Source organism: Symsagittifera roscoffensis, chromosome 1, assembly GCF_963678635.1.
Source record: "Symsagittifera roscoffensis chromosome 1, txSymRosc1.1, whole genome shotgun sequence".
NCBI lineage: Eukaryota > Metazoa > Xenacoelomorpha > Acoela > Convolutidae > Symsagittifera > Symsagittifera roscoffensis.
In genome coordinates, this window is record NC_087062.1 from 58,132,744 (window position 1) to 58,154,620 (window position 21,877).

Consider the following 21,877-nt stretch of genomic DNA (forward strand, 5'->3'; position numbering starts at 1 on the left):
GAAAATTCACGCCACAAGCTAATTTTACCTTATATTAGAATTTTTCAAACTGTTACCACGCAGCCTAAAAAAACTAGGTCACTCCCGCAACATGACAGTAATAAATATTTTTACAGGAAAAAAAATGCCCAATTACAAGACACTTCCTAAAGCAAATGCAATAAAAACCCGAAACATCAAACGTTAGTAATATTCTATTCATTATTTAGATATCAAACATTAGGCTCCAAATGACATGCATTTGATGAGTCAGATATAGATCTCCATTGACAAAAATCCAATACATGGCAGCGTATTTCAGTTGGACGACCTTGCGATTTTGGAAAGGTAAACCGGTGTCAAACAAACCAACATCACTTCAACTGGTGTACATATCAGACTACTTCAGTCAATAACTTCATTGACTTGGTATTTAGCTAAACATAAAAACTGAGCTGCAGCTACTATCTACAGTTCCAATTTGAATCGACAATACCCTTAGGTCCAGCTGCACTAAAGTACTGAGATCCTTTCGACCCAGTCTAATTTCAAACAGGCTGAAATAGCTGTTTACTCTAGATTCAGACAAGTAAACAAGCCTGCTTATACCAGAAATGGAGAGTGAATTAATCAAGCTTTGATCTAGCTAATGGATTGGCGCATGGTATAATCCCTCCCATCCCGTAATGACCATCATTTAACCTCCAGAGACTTTTTCTTATACTTTCATAGGTGCAGATCCTTATTCGGTAATATAAGGACGAAGCATATTGTGGTATAGACTACTGACGATCATCATTCAGTTCCTCATTTTCGTTCCGTTTGATTTCAGCCAAGGACAATTGTACTTTGATAACTTCAAAGACACAATACCACTAGACGGAATTTAATGCGTAGCTAGTGTCTCAAATACCACGTCTACGTCGAAACGAAAGAATATGCCTCTTGGGGTTATTAAATACAGAGGTGGCCGCTCATTTTTATTGCCTTTACAAGAATAAAGAAAAAAAATTGCATGAAAAACGACCATGATGTATTTTTGCTTATTGGCTTGTTTCTCATTATTGCCTTAAGCATATTTTCAGACTACATTCAAACCTCAGAACACTATGGTTTCGAACACTTTTGGCATACAGGGAACTTCACAGAACAACGGTTGCAAATTAAATGCAGCCGAAGTTAAAATGCAATGAATGAGATACGCTGCACTCATTTTTGCTCGTTTTAGAAAAGGTAGGTCATCAGAGACGTTTGCATGAGGCATTAATTCAGCGAACAAGCAAAACCTGCTCTGAAAAAATTGTGGAATTCGCTGTAGCATATAAAATTAGTAACAAAAAATTCGGACAGACAAAATTAATTAAAAATTGCAATTGACCTATTTTGGGAATGTTTTGCATACAAGTTTTGTCTGAAAAACGAAATTGCATGCAAATATCTGTCAAAATGGGACGATTACTCTTTTTTAATAATTCAGTCTGTCCAAACTTTTTGCACCTCACTAAAGTACAATGACAAACAAAAACGGTTAATTATTGCGCTCACCTGGCGTTAACACATCTAAACGAAAGGATAACGTTGTAAACAGGCTCATGCATAATCAGCAGTGCTTCAAAAACCTGATGTGCAACTGATTTGAAAATGTAAGCCAGTGAAAATTGATAACAAACCTAGAAAAACCTACCTTTCTAAGTTGCTGGGGTCTGGCTGGGCTAGATTAGCATTCACATCTGCCAAGTGAACCGAAGGAGGCGACCCATCAGACGGAGAGGCGGTTCCACCAGAGGGGTTCAGGACTGTGTTCATCCTAGTGAGGTTTCCATTTACAGGAGGGGATGCGTTGTTGCCGGAGAAGGAGGTACACTCCATGTCTCCCGCCCCAACTGTGGCCATCTGCTGTCCGGCTGCGGAGGATGATGAGTTGGAATGTTGTGTCGGATCCTGGGAACAATAAAAAAAATGATTTGTCCAAATATTGAATCAATTTCAAAGACACTTTTTATGAAGCCAAACCTGTTTTACAGACCATCCAAGAAAGATTTATGCAACTAGCACCAAAATTATTTCGATCAGCTTCGTAAATAATCGCAGGCGTAAAAACGTAAAATTCTTGAAAGTGAATTGAAATTGAACTAAATCTCTTTCAACATAGCCAACAGAAGGGTGGAATAGTCTGGAGGAACAAGGAAACCGAAAAAAAAACTGAAAACGTTTTTAACTTTAGATTAAAATGAAAATTACAGGACAATATACCTTATCCCAAATTGCCCTAAGCCATTCTACTATATACCAAAAAATCATATGCCAATCTACCCAACGCCAATCTATCCTATGCCTAATTATCACACCCTTAAGTTCTATCATATCACATTATATTACGCTAGGATTATCCCAAAACAATCACCTGTTGACTTAGTGATGACTTTTTTGGCCAAGTAATTAAAGAAACTCAGAGTAGCGGATCGTTTTGACCTTAAGGTTAACACAAGCCAAAAACTGGACTACGTTGCATCATATTGCCAACGCAGTAATATAAAAGGGGAAACAACCGGGCGAACATGCCGCGACCCTCTTCCAAATATCACTATCAAACCACTCTGAAGAGACAGGTTCAGGTCTTATAAGGACGACAAATGCCATAAAAGGATGGCATCTCAGCGTTACTGCGCTCTTCCAGGGCAGTCACCCATCACTTTACACACACCTGGATCAGATTAAGCAAGCGAATTCTCATAACTTAATCAGCAGTGGGGTAAATAGCAATCCAAGTGGAAAACAGTACAGTCTTGAATGAAAACAAGATGAACATATTGAACAGATTCAATAAGACTTATGTCGATTATTTCCCTGGCTCAATTGAGTTGCTTTCGAATGTATTTCAGCTTTCGATTGAAAAAACACATTGCGCGACAAGATGGAGAGGGAACACGGACAGCCAAAAAACTTTCTGCAAATAAGTTGGAAAAAGAAGATAAGAGAGGAAATTCGTAAGAGAAGAAATTCATCCTTTAAAAAATGAAATCATTCACCAAGCAGCAAATTTTGGGTCGAAATCTGTTTAGACGAAAACAAAACTAGTGTCATAAAAACTTTCATAAGTTTTACGACCCAACCAAACTGAAACACAAAATCGCATACAGATATATTTCGGCTTCAAAATTACGCAATATATGTTGACTAAGTCGATAAAACACAAACTGAAACAATTTAAGTATTTTATTTTTAAAAAAAAAACGAAAAAAAAACTCATAAAAAGACATATAAATTTCCAAATTTGTAAATTTCCAGTTATGGTATACCTGTTTTTATTGAAACGAAACCCAGAAAAAAAAAACAGGAAAAAAATTATCAACTATGCATTATCCACTCAGCCTAAATGACTGGATGATAAATGACTTTTGCTCATTTAAGAAACAGACGCAACGAATTATTAGGATGAAAAATGAACTTAATTTCTGTTTGTATTTGCTTAGAACATAATTATAATTTGAGCAAAGAAATCTTATATTGCTTTGATGTTTTTATTCAAAAGCGGCAATTTGTTTTTATGAAAAATTATGGCATCATGATCTGTTCGGAAATATTCTTCTTCGGATTTTTCAAAGAGATGGGGTAAGTTTCAATTGTTTTAATTTAAAGGTAGAGTTGCGTATAGTATAGACTGGCACAGGGTAGATTGGTATATAGGGTAGGATAGTATAGGGTAGAAGGGCATAGTGTCAATTGAACAGGGTTGATTGACATTGAGGAAGCCAAAAAAAAACATCAGGTTTCAGCTCTTTGAATTTCATAAGCAGTTAACGGTTAACACCTTTTTGATGAAATTGACCCAATTCTGGATACCGAGGCAAAACGGAGCTACACAAATTTTGCAATGCAAAAAACACAATGCGCTACAAGATGGTGAATGAAAAAAACATGAAAAAGTTTTCCGAAAAATAAAACTTTAAAAAAAAATTTTAAAATTACAGCTACAAAACTTCATTTTCGTAACAGATAAAGCTCATAAACAGCCTTCAAAAATAACCAATCATTTACCTATCAACAACAAAGTCAACAACTTTGGGTCGAAACTTGTTTGAGTCATATATTTCGTAAGTTTCAAGTTTTTACGACCCATCCAAACTAAAACAAATAATCGCACGGATAAAACTTGCAATATACGTTGACTAAGTCCGGGAAACATAAATTGAAAACAGAAATTGAAAAAAAAGATTCAAAATTGTGAAACTTCAGCTTTAATAAAAACTGTTGAAATTGGAGCAAAACCCATGTTTCAAAAAGCCAGACAATAAGATCCCTACCAGATAAAAAAAGGAGTTTCACAAGAAGAAAAATAAACAGACAGAAACCAGGACAAAAACCCATGGGTCCAGATGTGCCGCCTTTCAGTGGACTTGACAGACAGCGTCGCCTCTGCAAATGGCACAACCTCAACCTCCGATCAAAAGGGGAGCGCAGATAGCTTGCAAAGGCCGGGTTTTTTGTGTTCGGAGCTTCTAAGCCGGCCAGACTGCTCCGTCTATTAATCCTACTACTTTGCTCCGGCATAAATCCCAACCCTGGCCCGAACCAAGTCATCAAAGCAAACCAAGCAAATATGCGGTGCTACATTTGCGGGTGGAACCATTTTAAATGCAGTAATCTCCCCAATCTCAAAGACCACCGCAGAGATTTTTACTACTCATCCTGTTCCCAGAACCACATACTTCTACCCCCCTTTAACTAATATTCCCAACCGTAAAAAAAACGATTTCCAAAATCCAATTACTCCCGCTACCGACAATCCGCCAAACGTCCCATTTTCACATCGCGTCTCAAGCACCCCACAGATAAATTCTAATTCCAGTCAACCTCCACGCAGCAAAACCTCTTTTAACTCGGAACGTTTTAAAATATTTAACCATACTACAATTATATTGCAATGGTATTTTCGACAAAGCCCCTGAAATTGCAGCCCTACCATGTGATAAGCAAATCCACCTTGCAGTCTTCTAAGAAACCAAGCTGAAACCAAGTAACCGATATCCCCCGATTGACCTGAATTACACACTACTTAAGAAGTATACAAGAAGGTGGAGGCCTGCTGAACGCAACACAAAACTCTGCAAAAAAGACGGAATTCTGGAGGCTCAGAGCATTAAAAAAAAGGCAAACAACCAGTCTCCGAATCCCAATCTTCTACTTTCCCCCGGGCTGCAGCTTCCCGAATGACTATAAACCGTCTTTCACACAGTTTCTAACTGAAGAATAGGAATTCCAACATTCTTTAAGACACAGAGATGGAATTTTTAACGAGGAAATTATCAATTCAAGTTTTACCCCTGAACTTTGACATAACAACTTTAACCAACCAGGCTCCCTTGACGACAATACAACATCATTGTCTTCGCCGGATATACCTTTAGCATCACCTCCGCTTCTAATATCTTTGAGTTGGCAAACTCTTAACTTAAGGATCAGATCATCTCCCTATTTTAACCTAACTTCTTTAGAACGACGAAATCCCATTCTCTCTGAAAAAAGACCCACATTAATTTCAAAAAAGCGAATTAGCCAAATTTTAGCGAAAACATTAACACGTACTAGAATAACTCACCCTGCCGCATGATGTAATCGCCGCGGAGAAACAATAAAGTGACAATTTTACCGGCCGCTCGTGACCCCATTCTTGCCGGACGGCATCTTTTTCCACCTGTTCTCTCCCAGAAGCTAAATCCATGGCAGCGGAGTGAGACCAAAATCGATTTTAAGATAGTTTTAACCCGAAACTAAGTCTTTTAAACACCGAAATACAGAAATTAACTGCTAAGAGCAAAGACAAACGTTGGTGAGACTTCCTCCAGACATTCAGTCACCGCACGGCGTCATGCAAGTTCTGGAAAGTGGTCCGCTCTTTCACGGAGCGAAGTCTGAGGCAGGAAACCATCCAATCAATTTTAAAGCCAAAAAATTTTCTACTGCAAAAGACATTTCGAATAGCAACCATGTACGCAACAAAGAAAACATCAATCAAACAAGGCGCAGAGAGAAACCAAGCGAAAAGTCTATAAACTTAGCCTAGAAAACCAAGTTGAATTCAATCCAATAGATACAGCAACAGTCCCCCACATGGTAGACACCTCTCCGTGGTGTGGGGGATCAACGTCTTCGGACGGCGAAGTCTACCGGCTACGAGCCCTCCATACCCAACTAGGAGCTTCATGCGAGGTGCAGCTGGCGTCAAACACTGCCGACATAGAAACACGCTTCAACGTTGTCCCTCATGCGCAGCTATTCAAAACGCTTAATAACAGTTGGGCCCAAGAGCTCTGGATTGGACATAGAGTGGACTCGCTTAACTAACTAACTAACAGCAACAGTCATCAAGTCGACTAAAACCTCCAGAGCGCTAGGTCCCGACGGCCTGTGTACCATAGTTTTTGAATACTTAGGGCCGATTGCAATTGAGTTTCTCACTCACACTTTCAACCTCTTGCTCAATTATAATGTATTACCCCACGTCTGGAAAAACTCAACCCAAAACCAAAAAAGATTTGAAATCGTCCGAAGCTTATCGTCCGGTATCAATGCTCAGCCCAGCAGTTAATCTTTTAGAAGCCCTATTACATCCCAAACTCGCCGGACATCTACCTAGACCCCCACCAACACGAGTTCGGACCCTTCCACTCAACTACTACAGCCCTATCAACAAAAGATTTTTTTTTATATCAGATGGTTTTAACCAAAAAAGACCCCAAAAACGAACAGTACTAGCCACTTTTGACTTTTCGAAGGCCTTCGATGTGGTATGCCATCGTACTTAAGTCAAACTATTGCTCGGCTCTAGTTAACCTGACAGTCAGATGCTTCTCAAATTACCTTAGCAGTCGCCCTGCCAGGACCCTATTCAGAAACAAAATCGACAACCAGGAGTGTCCGTACAGGGGTTCCTCAAGGCTCAGCGCTTTTCTTTCTCTTTTAAGCTTTTAGGTAAATGATGCTCCTCTAAGGCCACCCTAAGTAAAACTTCAATCTTACGCAGACAACGATTTTCACCGTTTTGCTTATTCAAGTAGTATCCTCGAGGCGTCCGGCATTTTAACCAATCACTCAAACGAGCTCTATACGTTTTTAACGAACGGACACCTAGTGTTCTTCTCGAAATGATCAATAAGCCTGTTCAGCACCCACGACAAAGAGTTCAACTCCAAACCAACTGTTTTAATGAATTTCGATCAGATCAATACTCAATTAATTATGCCCAGTTTGCTACAACGCTGCAAGCAATTCCTCCCTGAACAAATTACAAGTCGTTCAAAACGCAGCTCTCCGTATTGTGACAGGGTGCACGAAGATGAGCACCAAAAACCACCTACACACTGAATGCACCGTGCAACAGCACCATAAACTTCTAGCCACCCAGTTTTCTTCGAAACCGTACCTTCACTTCCACCCCCTTAATTTCTATCGTAAGTTCCGCTCCCCTCTCAGTACAATCAAACCTAACTTCAAATCAATTAATTCTACAAAATAATCTCGAGACAAGCAATTTTACCCCATTTAACGTGTCAACAGGGACCAGCGCAAATTCGTTTTTAATAGTTTTAAACCTCTAAAAAAGGATCTACACAAGCTACGTAACAAATGCAGTCAATGACGCGCCCACTCCCAAAAATCTCCCGTTGCGTCCACCCGATATCCCTTTTAAAATACCATTATAATAGAATAGACCCCAATGTCCCCCCCCCCTCCCGAACTGTCCCTAGTGTCCGTCTCCCCATACTACTCTCCACCTCTAACTGCCCCTTAAATCCGACTGAACTGACCCCAATAGACCTGTGGCTACAGTCGGCCGAAGTAGCAATGTTCCTTAGACTCGGGCCAAGCTCGCATGACGCGCCCCCTGTGGGCAAGTAACAACAACATGACGAAAACCACGAACCCGAAAAAAATTGAAGATAACTAAAACCTGAAACGGGCTTTATCTAATTACTACTTAAAATATAGTAGTTTTATTAGAATTTTAAAAAATTGAGCACGTCAGAAGATGAATGATTCCAGGAGATGAGTAAACCCTGAGAACAAAATTATTTACGGGGAAAAAGTCTAGTACCCGATTGCAATACCTTTGCTTATCACAGGGCTAAAAACTGCATCATTAGGCACATTTTTTATTCCACCGGGAACTAAAAACTAAAACCTACTTTCGAGCTTCAAGTCGTTCATGTTTTTTCCCCGCTTTGTCCGTTTTCGTAATTGGAGATTGCAATTTACGTAACTTTTAGCAGATGAATTTAAATAGAACTCAAAATGTGCATACATACCCAAGTGCATTAATATGTATGAATTCACTTCTCTTATTATCAGAGAAAGAAGTTAAAAAAATCATCAAGACCTACATAAGTGATAATCACTTCACTCTTTTACACTTAATACGCCAAATTCAATGTCCCCTAACATTTGGGTTGACAGGCGTAGCGGTTGCATTGTTAATGCTAGTCTTGTGGCCACTGATCATGCCCTGGAATGGTTCACTCTTCTTCCTCTGGGATGCCGAGGATACTCCGCCATTGCCAGCTGTGGCAGACGCCATGACCCCACTGCCTCCGTTCGAGTTGGTTCCCTGTGTGTAGGAATTGTTGGACTGAGATGCGGCGGCAGGCGTTTGGTTGTCGTGTGGCGACGAAGGGTTTGTGACTGTGGATGACCTATGATCAGCATATATCCCAATGTAGTTTACCCCAGTCAGAGAGACTTCACGGTAAGAAGTCATGAAAACACCTACGATTATTTTGAAACTATGATTAACTGTTCTGTTCGTCAATTATTTTTTTGAATCACAATCAAAATAAATTTCTTTTCCGGCCATTTCCTTGCCTAAAACGTTCGAACTTTTAATTCATCGACGATCAACCAAATTAACTGGACGAGCTCACGAGAGCAAAAAAAAATTCAAGTTGAAAGCGCCACTGAAGGTTCTGTTAGCTTACAAATTTTGTATCTCGATTCCATGATAAAAATAAATCAGACTTAAAATAAGCCACACCTGTTGGAGGAGTTTGTAGAGGAGGCGACCATTGCGGACAGGGGGACTTTGGAGCCAGATCCTGTTCCATTCGTTCCAGCAGCCGTACTGGCTCCGCCGTCTGTGGTCGTAGATGAACGTCCACTCCTGTTTTGAGTTGGGTCCCTTTGGGACACTCCTGTGCCCACCCCTTCTGACTGTCTACTCGATTTGCCGCCTAAATGCCAGTTCACAAATTGATTTACAACTAACTCAATTCAGTGAAAAGAAGCCAGAGCAGTAGGAACACAGAGGCGAAGCCGAGCTTCGCACCACCTACGAAACATCGCAAACATAGCATGGCAATCTAGTTGACAAAAATATGAAAAATTATATCTCAGAAAAAAAATTATCACGATTTTCCTCGAAGAAATTCAATATGAGAAGCATGGCAATCTAGTTGACAAAAATATGGAAAAAAATTAGATCTCAGAAAAAAAATTATCACGATTTTCCTCGAAGAAATTCAATATGAGAAATTATGTCGAGAACGACAAATTCCAGCGTAAAATATTAGCATAAAAGAACAATTCCAACAGTCATTTGGAAAAATTCTCAATGAACGCAAGTAAACAGAAAAGAAATTATGACGTTTTGTGAAAAAAAAATCTTTCGAACTCCAAAGAAAAAAAAACAATCAACAAATAGTTGGAAAAAAGTCAATGAACGCAAGAAAAAAAAACTGATTTATTTTTGACCAAACTTCAACTTTCGAATATCAAAGTAAAAATATTTGACCTTAGTCTTTTCAAATTCAAGACAGATTTATGATTGAAATTCAATAATAATTTAACTCAATATGGGAAACTTGAAACAATTAAGTTTTTCATTCCGCTGAAAAATCTTTAAGTTAAATTTCACTTCCGAAACTAAGGTCGCTCACGTTTTTTTGCGCCTTTCACACGTTCGTAATTGGAGAAGACGATTTACCTTTTAACAGAATGAATTCAAATTATGAATGAATGCAGATCAATAGTTTCAAAGACTTTTTCCTGAAAAAAAAAACAAAAAAACCACTAAGACCTATATAAGAGTCCTCCTTACGTTCATCGACGTTTTAAAAATGTACCCTTGAAGCTTTTCGAACTTCAGGAACAATTTTTGGTTGACGCTTTTCTTTAAAAATTATCCCCTATGTGAGAAAACTGGATCAATAGGAAAGTTTTTCTTTCACTGGAAAATCTTACAACTTGAGTCGATTTATGAAAGAATTAGTCTTTCAGGTATTTTGTGATTTTATTACTTATACTTTTCCATAAGGGTGTTTGCGCTCCTTTTGGCAAGGGAAATGAACTGAACTGGAATAAACTCAAAAGTCAAACCTCGCAAAAATAAAACTTGAACGTGAACAAATTATTATGAACCGCGATAAAATAAAACTTGAATGTGAACAGATTTTATTCTTTGAAAAAAATCGTCACGATTAATAAAAGCATCTTCACTACGTTCAGTGACACTTAAACTCTTTGAAGTAAAAAAGGTGAAAACTTGAAATTATGCAAATCGGAAAATGTAAATCTGGAACCAAGATAAAATATTAATTTCAAATATAGTGGGCATTTCAATTCAAGCATTCTCAAATTATGCCTGTCGATGAGCTGGTCGTTTCAGCTGAAAATGAACTCTTGGGTTCAGCTGCGATAAGATGAAACATAGCAATGAACGCAAGGAAACTTAAAAAAACCCACTTGAAAAAAAAACCTTCAACTTTTTTATTTCGAAGAAAAATATAGATGGCCGCCTTGAAGCTTTTTGAATGTAAAGAACAATTAAAAATGAACATTTTTTTGTGAAAACTAACCCCATTAGAGAAAATTGGATGAAAAGGAAAAACTTTTATTCCGCTTGGAAATATGAAAAATTATCATCCATTTTTGAAATTAGAAGTCGATCACATTTTTCGTGATCTTTACACTTATGCTGTTCAATAGTGGAGTTTGTCTTCCTTTTAACAATGGAAATGACTGAACTTTAAAAGAAATCACAAGTCAAACCGCGAAAATTAAAATTGAGCGTGAACAAACGTTGAGACTTTTTCCTGAAAAAAAAATCACCTAGACCTATATAAAAGTACTCACTACGTAAGATACACTACAAATTTTGAATTCATTATGAACTAAGGTACGACCAGTTTAATGAGTCCTGTGGATAAAGTTGTTCACGGGAAAAAGTCTAGTACCCAATTGCAAAACCCTTGCTATCGCAAGGGTAAACAACAGCAGTACACACTGCTACTCTTGAGAATTTTGTTAGGATATTTTTTATGGAAATCGAGCTTTTAGTATCGATCATTCGATAATTCAAATAAGCTTTTTATTGCAGTTTATCCCAAAACCACAGAACACATTAGACAAGATCTTGAACCAGGAAAGCAAAAACATTAACGTGGAAGCCAATCATATCACCAGCACCCGTTTTCCACGTGTGGTTTCAAGACACACTTACGTGAGCTGGAAGAACCAGCTGTCACTGAGTCTCCTCCTGAGTTTTTTGGATAGGGCACAGGGTAAACATAGGGCGAATCTCTGTAAGGGACCTTGCTGGATGGTGCTATGCTCAGTCCCGGTGATTTCATTTCATCTGATATGTCTAACATTTGGGGTCCCGTCGGGGATGTTGGGGTTATTGGCGTGAACATATAATCTTGGGGAGGGGATACGTGGTGGGAGTATTTGGGGCGGTTAGTCTTCGAGGGGGCGTTGGCACTACAGGGAGCTACTGCACTGTGGTTTCTTCTGGGCAGAGCGGGGGCGCGCGATTCCTGCTGCTCTACAGCCCCTACCCAGTACTCAAACGGAGGAGACAACAGTGCCTCAATGTGAGACTTAAAAACAAATTAGGTCGGTTAGTACAATAAGAAAGAATCTAGACAGAAGCCACATCGACTATATTTAACTTTTTTGGCTTATCGAATGCAGATGGACAACAAATCATAGCTTTAAAAATATATTACATTGTATGAAGAACTCATCAGCATGATGTTCCCCGGCAATTCGAGTGAAGTTAAGTGTTTTCCTATGCCCTGCACTGAAATTGGGGCTAAATCATCCAAATCAGTCCGATAAAAAGTCGATGTGGTCTCTGCCTTTAAATAACCTTCATTTGTTCCTTTGGAACGGGAACTATTGTGGCCGCTTCTAGTGGAGTTGCCAGTTCTGGGTCCGGCAGATGAGCCCCTATTGGCCCCCGACCCCGGATCGTAGGTTGAGTTTCGAGCAGAAGAGGTGCCAACTATGGCATCGGCTGAGGACCTCGGCTTAGATGTAGAAACATACAGCTCCCCAGTACCCCTTGCTGAACCTCCATATAACTCTTGGTCAAGCTATTAAAAGATTAATTCAAAACAAAACCCCAAAACTTGAGATGTTTCTGAGCAAATACGTGACTCCAGAATTATATATACAAATATAGATCCGTTTGAACGATTATACAATCTTCTTAATAAACCGCAAGTTTTTCAGCGACTTTTGAAGAGTTATTATATATCTTTGCAATCAGATCACTGAAACTTCTACTTACATCTGTTGGTGATTTCCTTCCTAGCAACAAGTACGTGGCGAATATTTCGTCGTACTTTTGGTTGGAGATGCTGTATTCTATATCTTCCCTGTTGTACCCCATCTTCATAAGCGCATCTATTAAATATATGATTCCCTATCACACAATTAGTTCGAAGTAAAAATCATCCGAGGATAGAATCTGAGACATACCCATGCGTTTTGCGTCCCCACTATCAACAGCGGGTTCAGTGTAGGGGATCAGGGGCTGATCTTCATACCCTATATTCATCCACCTGTCTTGCATAACAGTTTCGAGGGATGAGCGCCTCACGGGATTTAGAACTAAGAACCTCTTCAGAAGATTTTCACAGTCTGTCGACATGTAAAATGGAATTCTGTATTTACCCCGAAGGACACGTTCACGTAGCTCCTAGAAAGTAAACATTTTATTTTAACTATAACACTTAAAGGCACGCGCTCGGTCTATGATTGAGCACTTATTCAAATACACTCACCTTTAAATTTGATCCGTCAAATGGGAGCGAACCACTAACTAATGTGTACAAAATTACTCCTAAACTCCAAACATCAACTTCGGGACCGTCGTACTTTTTGCCCTGAAAATTTAAACCCCTTGCTAGAACACGTTTTTAATTAATCGATCAAATTGTTTCAACCTAAATCACCTGGAACAGCTCTGGTGCAGCGTAAGGTGGACTGCCACAAAATGTGTCCAACTTGTTTCCGGCGCTGAACTCATTGCTGAACCCAAAATCAGCTATTTTTATGTTCATTTCGTGGTCAAGTAACAGATTTTCAGCCTGAAAACGAAAGACATTTATCTGCATAGAACGATAGAACATTGATAATTATTTCAGTTTTATTAGTTCTTCCTGATTACATACCTTCAGGTCGCGGTGAATTATTTTCTTTGAATGACAATATTGCACAGCTGACACAATCTACACAAAATGTCGATTATGCTACGACATCGACGTCAAATATTGAAAATTTTAGGGTTTGCAATGCGCTTATGTTTCACGTGTAAATACAAATCCACATTTCTTGAAAAAAAAATGATTTCCAAATTTTAAATAACGAAAGTTTTCAATGTCTTTTGCTGGTTTTAATTGTTACCGAAGCAACTATATTTCCTGAGATTTGTAAATTCAAAAGCATTGTAATCACTTTCACCAAAAAGAAAATTGATTCCTGGAGCCATGTTTTGCCATTGAGTGATAATCGATTATAATCGATTATATTGATACTTCGCACCAAGGCCAATAGCTTCTTTCTGATAACAAAGGTTTTTATTGTTAATGCCAAATGGTTGGCAGTATCGATGAACTTGAGCACCTTAATCGACTAAAAAACAAGTCTTAAGCAGAGGCAAAACGGAACCTCGAATTAGTAAAACGTTTGATGAGTGCCGGATTCGAGCCTGCAATCTACAGATTTGGAGTTTCACGTTCTCGCATCTGCGCTAGGGGCTATTCGAAAAATCCTAAAAATAGCCAACAGTGATGCAGGTATAGATGCTTATAAAAAGTCTAATTTGCAGCAAGAATGCCACCAAAATTTAAAAAAACGGGTGTTAAGTGCGGCGTTGAGCCTCCGCGAAGTAGCTTAGGAATCTCACGTCCTCCACTCTGATCCACGGACACCTGATTAACTGCACACACTAGCCGCCAATAAAGCAGAACAGGGGGTATGAAATTTCTACACTCCAGGTCGTGATTATATAAAAATGCAATCAACTAAGTGAACATTACCAATGAACACTTTTATTTACGACTTAGATTGGAAACAAAATGCATCGTACTATCTCACTACGCTCCGATTGTGTAATCATGGTAATGGGTCGAGTGTTATATAATGCTAAAGCCCTTTCCACTCGTGATTCGAACAACATTAAAACAATTCCAAGAAGTTGTCCCAGCGTCGAGAAAAACCTGTTTGAAATTTTTGATATTTAGTATAATTACGAGCGAATAAAGCAATCGAGTAACGTTCGATATATAAAAATGCTCATTTAAAATTTAAAAAATGTTTTGAACACAGATGCGAATCTGAGCTTCGCACCACTTGCGATACAATAATTATCGGATGAAAGCACCATGACGCTCAAAAACTAGCAAAGAACTTCGAACGCTGTTACAAATGAAGAACGAAGTGAAGTACACAGAAATTTTTTTTAAAAAATAGAATATTTTTTTGTGTTTAAATTCGTTTAGGTTTGTCATAGAAGTCCTAATGAGGTTAATTTAGGGCTTTCAAAGATTGCTGCCAGAGTCATCGATCTCAAAAGGACTATCGGGGAATAAGCCGGCAGTCAAGCTGACTCCGCCGAAATTTTTCGTCAAAAATCAAATCGAACAAATGAGCATGTAACGCCCATATAGGATCCACGATAGCTACATAAGTAGCGTATGAAAAGAGGACAAAGAACTTGGAAACTAAACCGACACAGCTTACGTCGACAACCATGAAGACGAAAGCTCAGCAGAAAAACTCTGATCGAATCTCTTGAATAAACATACAATGCTTTAAAATCAAATGATTTAACTAATTTTGTTAAAGTTGTTGTTAGCCCGAAAAGTTTAAAAAAGAAAACTACTTTAAGGTATTCATTTAGGTTTTCCTTGGCGAAAAAATTTCTATAAATATTACAAAAATATTATGCAAAAATATATATAGAAAAACTTCTCAAATTTTTTACTGTTTTTTTGTTTTTGATACATTTGCACAACATTTCTATGCATTTGTTAGTTCTTTCATCGCACCACGCACAAAAACTAACTTTTTTGTAGTATTTTTTTTTGTGGGCGGAACATTCAAACTACTTGCACGGCAACCAGCTATCCTTGTTAAACTTCTTAAATTCTTGCTTTCTAGCTGAGCATTCTAGCAAAGAATGGATAAGTATGCTTTCTAGATGGGCATGCTCAGCAAATTGAAACTTACCTGACGAAATTTTGCTCTAGCTTCCTTCTCCTTCATTCGTCCATGTGCAACCAGATAATCGAAGACCTCACCTCCACTTGCATACTCCATCACCAAGTAGAGTGAATTGTCCGTTTCAATGACTTCGAAAAGTTTTACTAAACCGAATTGATATAATACTTTTTGCAAATCCGCAGAGGTAATGAAAACACGTAAGAATACAAACCAATATTAGGATGGTTCAGCATTTTCATTATTTTCACCTCTCGGAATAGCTTAAAATAGACAAAAAAATGTATCACCGGGTTTAACTCAATATTCTCAAATTTCAAACGGATTTTACCTTCTGCAAGCTACTTTGATTCAACTTCGTCCGGTCAATAATTTTAACAGCAACCTAGAAAGGGAATTCAATATTAATTCAATAAAATTAAAGACCAATTGGTAAATATTTTTTAAAAAATTAAATACCTCTCGTCCTGTTGGGAGATGTTTAGCTAGCTTCACTTTGGCAAAATTTCCTTTTCCGATAGTCTTGTGAAATCTGTATTTTCCGATATGTGGTTCATGTTCTGAGATCTTATGTTCGGAGGAAATTCCTGAGCGTTCTTTTCTACTTGAAGCTCCCCTCGAAGAAGCGCCACCACTGGCGCTTCTGGTACCAGAGCTTGCACTAGCCACTTTTAACTGAAATCATTAGTACTTGAGATGAGACTAAATGAAACCAGCTCTATCGTTCATCACCAGATAACCCAACCGAAAAACTTCGAAAGTGTATCTTTGTCTGACTCACTTCATCACAATCGAGCTGAGTACGTATGAGGCGTTCGGAACATGTTTTGCAAAACAACTTAAATTTCAAAAAAAAATCATATCTAAGGAAACTAGTAATTAAAAAATGATTAGATTAATTAAGAAACTAGTACATTAGGCTCAAGGGCAATTCCAAATTTTTCTATTCCAATAAGATGAATTATACATAGAGTAGGTTCGTTCGCTCGAAAAGGATTATTGCTCAATTGTATTACCGAGTTTGTTAGTTCAAATCATCAAAAACCTCAGCAGATCGAAACTATTATTATTATTATTATGAATCTACAACATGAGTTGAAAGGGGGCACTCCCCTCAAAATTATCGTAAATCAGAAGGCGAATTGTCGGCAATCGTTTCATATGCACACAGTGCGCCATGTGCAAAGGTTTGTCTCAGAAAAATTGTCTTTAAATTAAGTCCATAAGTAGTCGAGAAGTCGCCTTTTGAGTCCATTTTCTTCCAAGTAGTTTACTTATACAGGCAAGTTGTTGGAGACACGTGCTGCGCGGTACCAGAAGTTTTCCGGCATATTTCTTTCTTGATCGATGGAGGCAGAAAAGTTTGTTCGGTAACCTGGGGTTCGAGTAAGGAATAAGATACGTGGTCCAGTCGATGCACATTTGGCCGTTAATAATTTTAGAAAGAAACAACAAGTCGGTCAGTTCCAGAAACAAGGGAATTGGTAAGATAATGAGCATCTTCAGTCTTTCTCTTTAGGTTAAATGCCCACCTACTATCCAGCGTATCTCGCGGTGTTGAGAACTTTCAATTGTTTTCATGTCCATTTTTGAGGGACACCAAGCAGGGCTGCCGTATAAAAGAATCGGAAGCAGCATAGACTTGTAGAGAATCAACTTGGCTTGCATACATACGGCTAGTTAAAACTTTTCTTTTTATTTGAAAAAAAAATACTATTGTTGCTTTGGCTATAACATATTCGACGTGTTTGTCCATTTCAGAGTCGTGTTTTCCATAAAACCTAGGGCTTTTTCCGCTGTCTTCGTTTGAATAGACTCTTCGCCAAGCATCAGGTCAACATTTTTTGGCGAAGAACATAAAAAATTCAGAACGGCACACTTCTCTACGTTGAAATCTATAAAATTTGTGATGCTCCAATATTGCAGTCTATCGATGTCATCTTGCATATTATTGCTTGATATGTGCGGGGTAGCATCCACAAGTTTTGTGTTGTCGTCGAAAGCGAAATTTTGATTGACTATTCCATCAGGAAGATCGTAAACATAAACTAAGAAAAGCAGCGGCCCCAGTAGTGAGCCTTGTGGATCACCACTTGTTACACTTAAATATCCAGAATGGTATCCATCTGTGTCCACATTTTGTTTTCTGTTACTGTTGAGACAGCTTGAGTAGTCTAATTAGAATCGACCCCTTTGTATACGGCTTCCAAATATACCAAGATTTGTGTTACTGTTGAGTGACCTCTCCGGAATGTGACATTCGACCAGAATGGACAAAAATGCAGATTCGGCGATTTCGAATAGTTAGCAGCTAACCTTCCGAATTGACAGTTTTGAGAGATTAGTGACGTTATTGGGACGATTAGTCAAACGATGAAGGTCAAGATATTCTGGTATTTTGAAATTTTAAAAATTCGAACTGAGAAGTCGCACTTCTGAGAAACGGCAAAAACCGCCATTTTGGAAGAAAACCAGAAGAAAATCAGAACAACAATAGTTGCGATGAAGATAACTACGGAAAAATTGAAGATCAGAATCGAAGAAAAAGCAGAGTTAGCAGAGACCGCTACGAGCTGAAACGATTGTGTCGCTACAATCGTTCCAAGGCCGTTCACAACAACATCCTTCCGGAAAGAAGATAAGGGCGTTATTTCCCCGGATTCAAGAATCCGGAGGGGTCTCGCGATTTGAACTGAAACTGTTTCATGTAAACTTCTAGCTTCCCGGATATGTCTTAAATTGAATTTATTTAACATCTGAATTCATTTTACGACAATGAGAAGCTAGGAGTTGGGGGAAAGGGTTGATCCATCTTCGATGTAGATGATGCTTTTTATCTGCTGAACAAAAACAGTAATATAACAAATAGTAGTAGCCCTGTTTTTAGGAGTGACCTCGTGGTCTGGGGATACTGAGACCCAGCCATGAGCTCACTAATTTTGCATGTAGGTAAGTTAGTTTGAGTGTTTTGACCGAAGCCGAAAGCAGTAACGTTTTGTTGACCAATGTTAGAAAGACCACCAAAAGAACTGGCTTTGGTAGAGACGGTGAAAAGCATATAGAGCTTAGTAACGCTGGCCAGTCGTTTTATAGCTTGGCTTCATGTTGCATCGATATGTACTTCCGGGCGAATGTTACATAGATGTTTTTATGGCGCTCCTGGGTGTTAATCTTTTTTAACACCAAGACCGGACGAACCGTTAACGAGCACTCAGCGCTGAGCGGATGCTCATAATAACGCCCTTAATAGGCCCTAACCGCCGGGGCGTAAGGGTAGTTCGGAACGCGGAAGCCTTTCGGATTACCGTGAATGGCTTTTTAACATAATTAAGACCGAAAATTCACGTTCCAGGAAAGGTCGGGTGATCCCCTCGTTCCCTGAGAGGTTTGTCACCAAAAACACTTAAAGATGTAAAAGAAACCAAACAAAAAGTAGTATAGTACCCAAGAAAAACAGAAAACACAAAAAATAACCGAAAAAAATCGAAAACAGTAAAAAAAAAAATAAAAAAAACTGTAGAAATCATCCCCCCAGACAAGATCCGAACCTCCCGTTTGTTGTTGATAGACATATTGTTGTTACAGGCAGTTATATCAATCAAGATTGTAACGATCATTTTTGTGGCCCGTTTGTGAGGCTTGTACTGTAGGGTTATTTGAGTATTTAAGCACGTTATTGCTAATTTGCGCTCAATCCGGAAGGGTCTGCTGATTTGCGCTCAATCCGGAAGGGTCTCGGGATTAGTGAAGAAGACTGATCCGGCAAGCAGTACAAGGAGTGACAAGAGAGGGCTCAACGACATTAACGGTCGACTGTTGGGTATCGTTAACATGTTTTGTATCATTTTTGGAACAAAAGATAAGATAGTAATCTGTGGGGGGCTCGACAGTGCTGCACTGTAGTGACCCTTCACCGAACTGCGAATTTCCGGGTTAAGCATCTTAATTCGGATATTGAACAAACCCGGAGGGGTATAGTATTATTAGTATTACTACTTATATACCCTATATTAATACTCTAATATCGTTTTTCAGTGAAAAACACAGTAAGCGGACCGGTTTTTAGGGTCAAAATAGCGATAATTTGTTCCCCCCACAAATCGCGATTTTTGAGATATCGATATTTTTTGAAACGGAAAAAAGCACTAAATTAGTGATTTACATCGTAACTGTGCTAGTAAAATAGGTAGAACCGGTTGAGTTTAGTTCAGAAGTGGTTGGAACTATTTTGGTACCAAAAACCGAATTTTCGTGATTTTTGAATAGACGAAACGCTATGAAACAAGAAAATTTTTTGAAATTTTTGAGTTAGGACGGTAAAAATTGTTGTTTGGACAACGTCAACTAGTGAAACCATAGGTTTTAAAACCGGTTTGCAGATAACCTTCCGGGTTACGGAGAAATCGAACTTAACGTGTTTGATTTAGTGGATTCATCAATCCGGGGGGGTCCAAATAGCATAGTTTTTCGCAAATTTTTCCAGCTAGAGCGTTTCAGATCGAGTTTTTTTTTGCATTGAACTAGAAGAGTGTAGGCTTTTTGAGCTCGGATCAATAAATAGGCCAAACAGAACAGAATTGCGAAAAAAATTTAGGAGGAACCTATAAGAGAGAAATTTTTGATTTTGGAAAAAAGACGTTTTGGTTAATAACTTTGGAACTACAGGACAGATCCAGTTGATCTTGGTACCATTAGATCACAAATTAGCTGAGCTTACTAATTAAAACACCAATTGTTCAAAAAAGTTAAGCTTGAAAATTTTTAAGTATTGTTTTTAGCAAATTCACCAATTCGGGAAGGTAGACCCTTCACATTTTATAAAAAATTTTTGGAAAGTCCTTACACCCCTACCAAAGAGTAGAAACGGACGAATAAGGCAATTTTACGCTGTTCTAGACAAAAAGGGAAGGCTAAAGGCACAACAAAACCTTAGTCGAGCCGAAATTTGGCTAGCGATGAGACCGTTCACCGTTAGTGTGAATTGTCAAATAAGAGGCTTAACTTCAATCCGGAAGGGTCTAGGGAAGGACCACATACCCTTCCTAGTTGATACAAATAGCATAATAGCATCGGAGAACGTATCCGGAGGGGTATAGGTTGAAAATCAAGGAAGTCTCCGAATAGCTATTTTTACAAAACCGGAGGGGTCCTAATCCGGAGTGCTCCAAATTTTTCCTAATTTGGAGGGGTCCCAATCCGGAGGGGTCTTGCTTTCACAAAACCGGAGGGGTCCCAATCCGGAGGGATCTTACATTTGCTAACCCAGAGGGGTCCCAATCCGGAGGGGTCTCAATTTTGCCAATCCGGAGGGGTCCTATTTTTGCCAATCCGGAGGGGTACTGTTTTTGTCAAACCGGAGGGGTATTATTTTTGTTAAAGGACTTAGGTAAACAGAAGAAAAGATAACAGTGAGGGGTGTTAGGTTATTAAGAGACAGGCTAGGACCCAGTGACTGCACTGGTAACTTGCCTTTCAAAAAAGACCAGACCAAAACAAAACAGGTCCAAACTCGGATATTCGCGACACTAAGTCTAAATTAAAAAAGAGTGTGTAACTCATTGGTGTGGACTGAAACCCAAAACGTTTTTGTTACAAGTGACTGCCCTGAGAATTTTAGTAGGTCTAGCTCGTGCAGTCCGAAGGCAGATAGGTAACAGGAGACTCGGTGGGTACAATAGACGCCCACTTGAGAAAATTACTGCCTTCAAGTTTTGTCTGTTTGGTGCAGCACCAAGCAGGGAAAGCTCTTTCTTTAAAATACAAGTTTGACTATTGTACTACAACCGACCAAAAGTACAATACACAAATGTTTTTCATAGAAATATTCTTATTAATATATTCGTTATTTCTGGTTTTAAATCAGCAATTTGTGCTTGATTGGGTAGTGAATACAGTATCTTTTAAATTGACTGATATCATCATACTGTGCTAGTTCTCAAATCTTATGACTAATAATCGATGATTGTGAATAAATTGTATACACGCTGTGCACTGATAACATTCAAGGATTCGTGGTCACTATTTAAAAGAAATTTTTGAAATTTATTGTGTTTTGTTACTATTATCAATAGTCAAACTAGAAGGACACTAGCAATCGAATTGAGTGTATAGGCAGTAAGAAGTGATATATTGAAAATGAGTCTAGACAAGTCAAGGATATCTAAACTAGGTGATAGCTTCAGGAAATTCATACCTGAAAGGCAAAGAAAAGCAATGACCGACCCTTTTGTGGAACGGATCACACGAACCCGGACCGACAAAGGGGAGACAGTTTCAGGCAGAATGGTTGAAACCAGGAGTCAAAAGTCCTCAGATGAGCTAAAAACTATGCTAGAAGTGGAGGTCCATCCGGACCAGGCCATGAATGAGAACCAGGAAATACAAGGACCGGAGGGGA

At 38.7% G+C, this 21,877-nt stretch overlaps 1 protein-coding gene across 8 annotated transcripts in view; it reads right to left on the bottom strand.

Annotated features, from left to right (window-relative positions):
- Positions 1-15,995, bottom strand: part of LOC134846324 (MAP/microtubule affinity-regulating kinase 3-like) — a 35,689-nt gene extending 19,694 nt beyond the window's left edge. For 6 of the 8 annotated variants that reach the window (XM_063863682.1, XM_063863674.1, XM_063863657.1 and 3 more), the window contains exons 1-14: positions 15,940-15,995; positions 15,812-15,865; positions 15,695-15,743; positions 15,490-15,626; positions 13,431-13,487; positions 13,212-13,346; positions 13,041-13,142; positions 12,736-12,955; positions 12,545-12,660; positions 11,471-11,849; positions 9,008-9,203; positions 8,420-8,669; positions 1,664-1,920; positions 1,525-1,539 (exon numbers count right to left, since the gene is read on the bottom strand). In XM_063863682.1, coding sequence (XP_063719752.1) covers positions 1,525-1,539; positions 1,664-1,920; positions 8,420-8,669; positions 9,008-9,203; positions 11,471-11,849; positions 12,545-12,660; positions 12,736-12,955; positions 13,041-13,142; positions 13,212-13,346; positions 13,431-13,487; positions 15,490-15,626; positions 15,695-15,722 — 1,892 coding nt within the window. In that variant the 5' untranslated portion in view covers positions 15,723-15,743; positions 15,812-15,865; positions 15,940-15,995. Of the gene's footprint in view, positions 1-1,524; positions 1,540-1,663; positions 1,921-8,419; positions 8,670-9,007; positions 9,204-11,470; positions 11,850-12,121; positions 12,348-12,544; positions 12,661-12,735; positions 12,956-13,040; positions 13,143-13,211; positions 13,347-13,430; positions 13,488-15,489; positions 15,627-15,694; positions 15,744-15,811; positions 15,866-15,939 lie in introns of all 8 variants that reach the window. The other 2 variants (XM_063863666.1, XM_063863690.1) reach the window with 2 other exon arrangements.
- Positions 15,996-21,877: the final 5,882 nt, after the last annotated feature.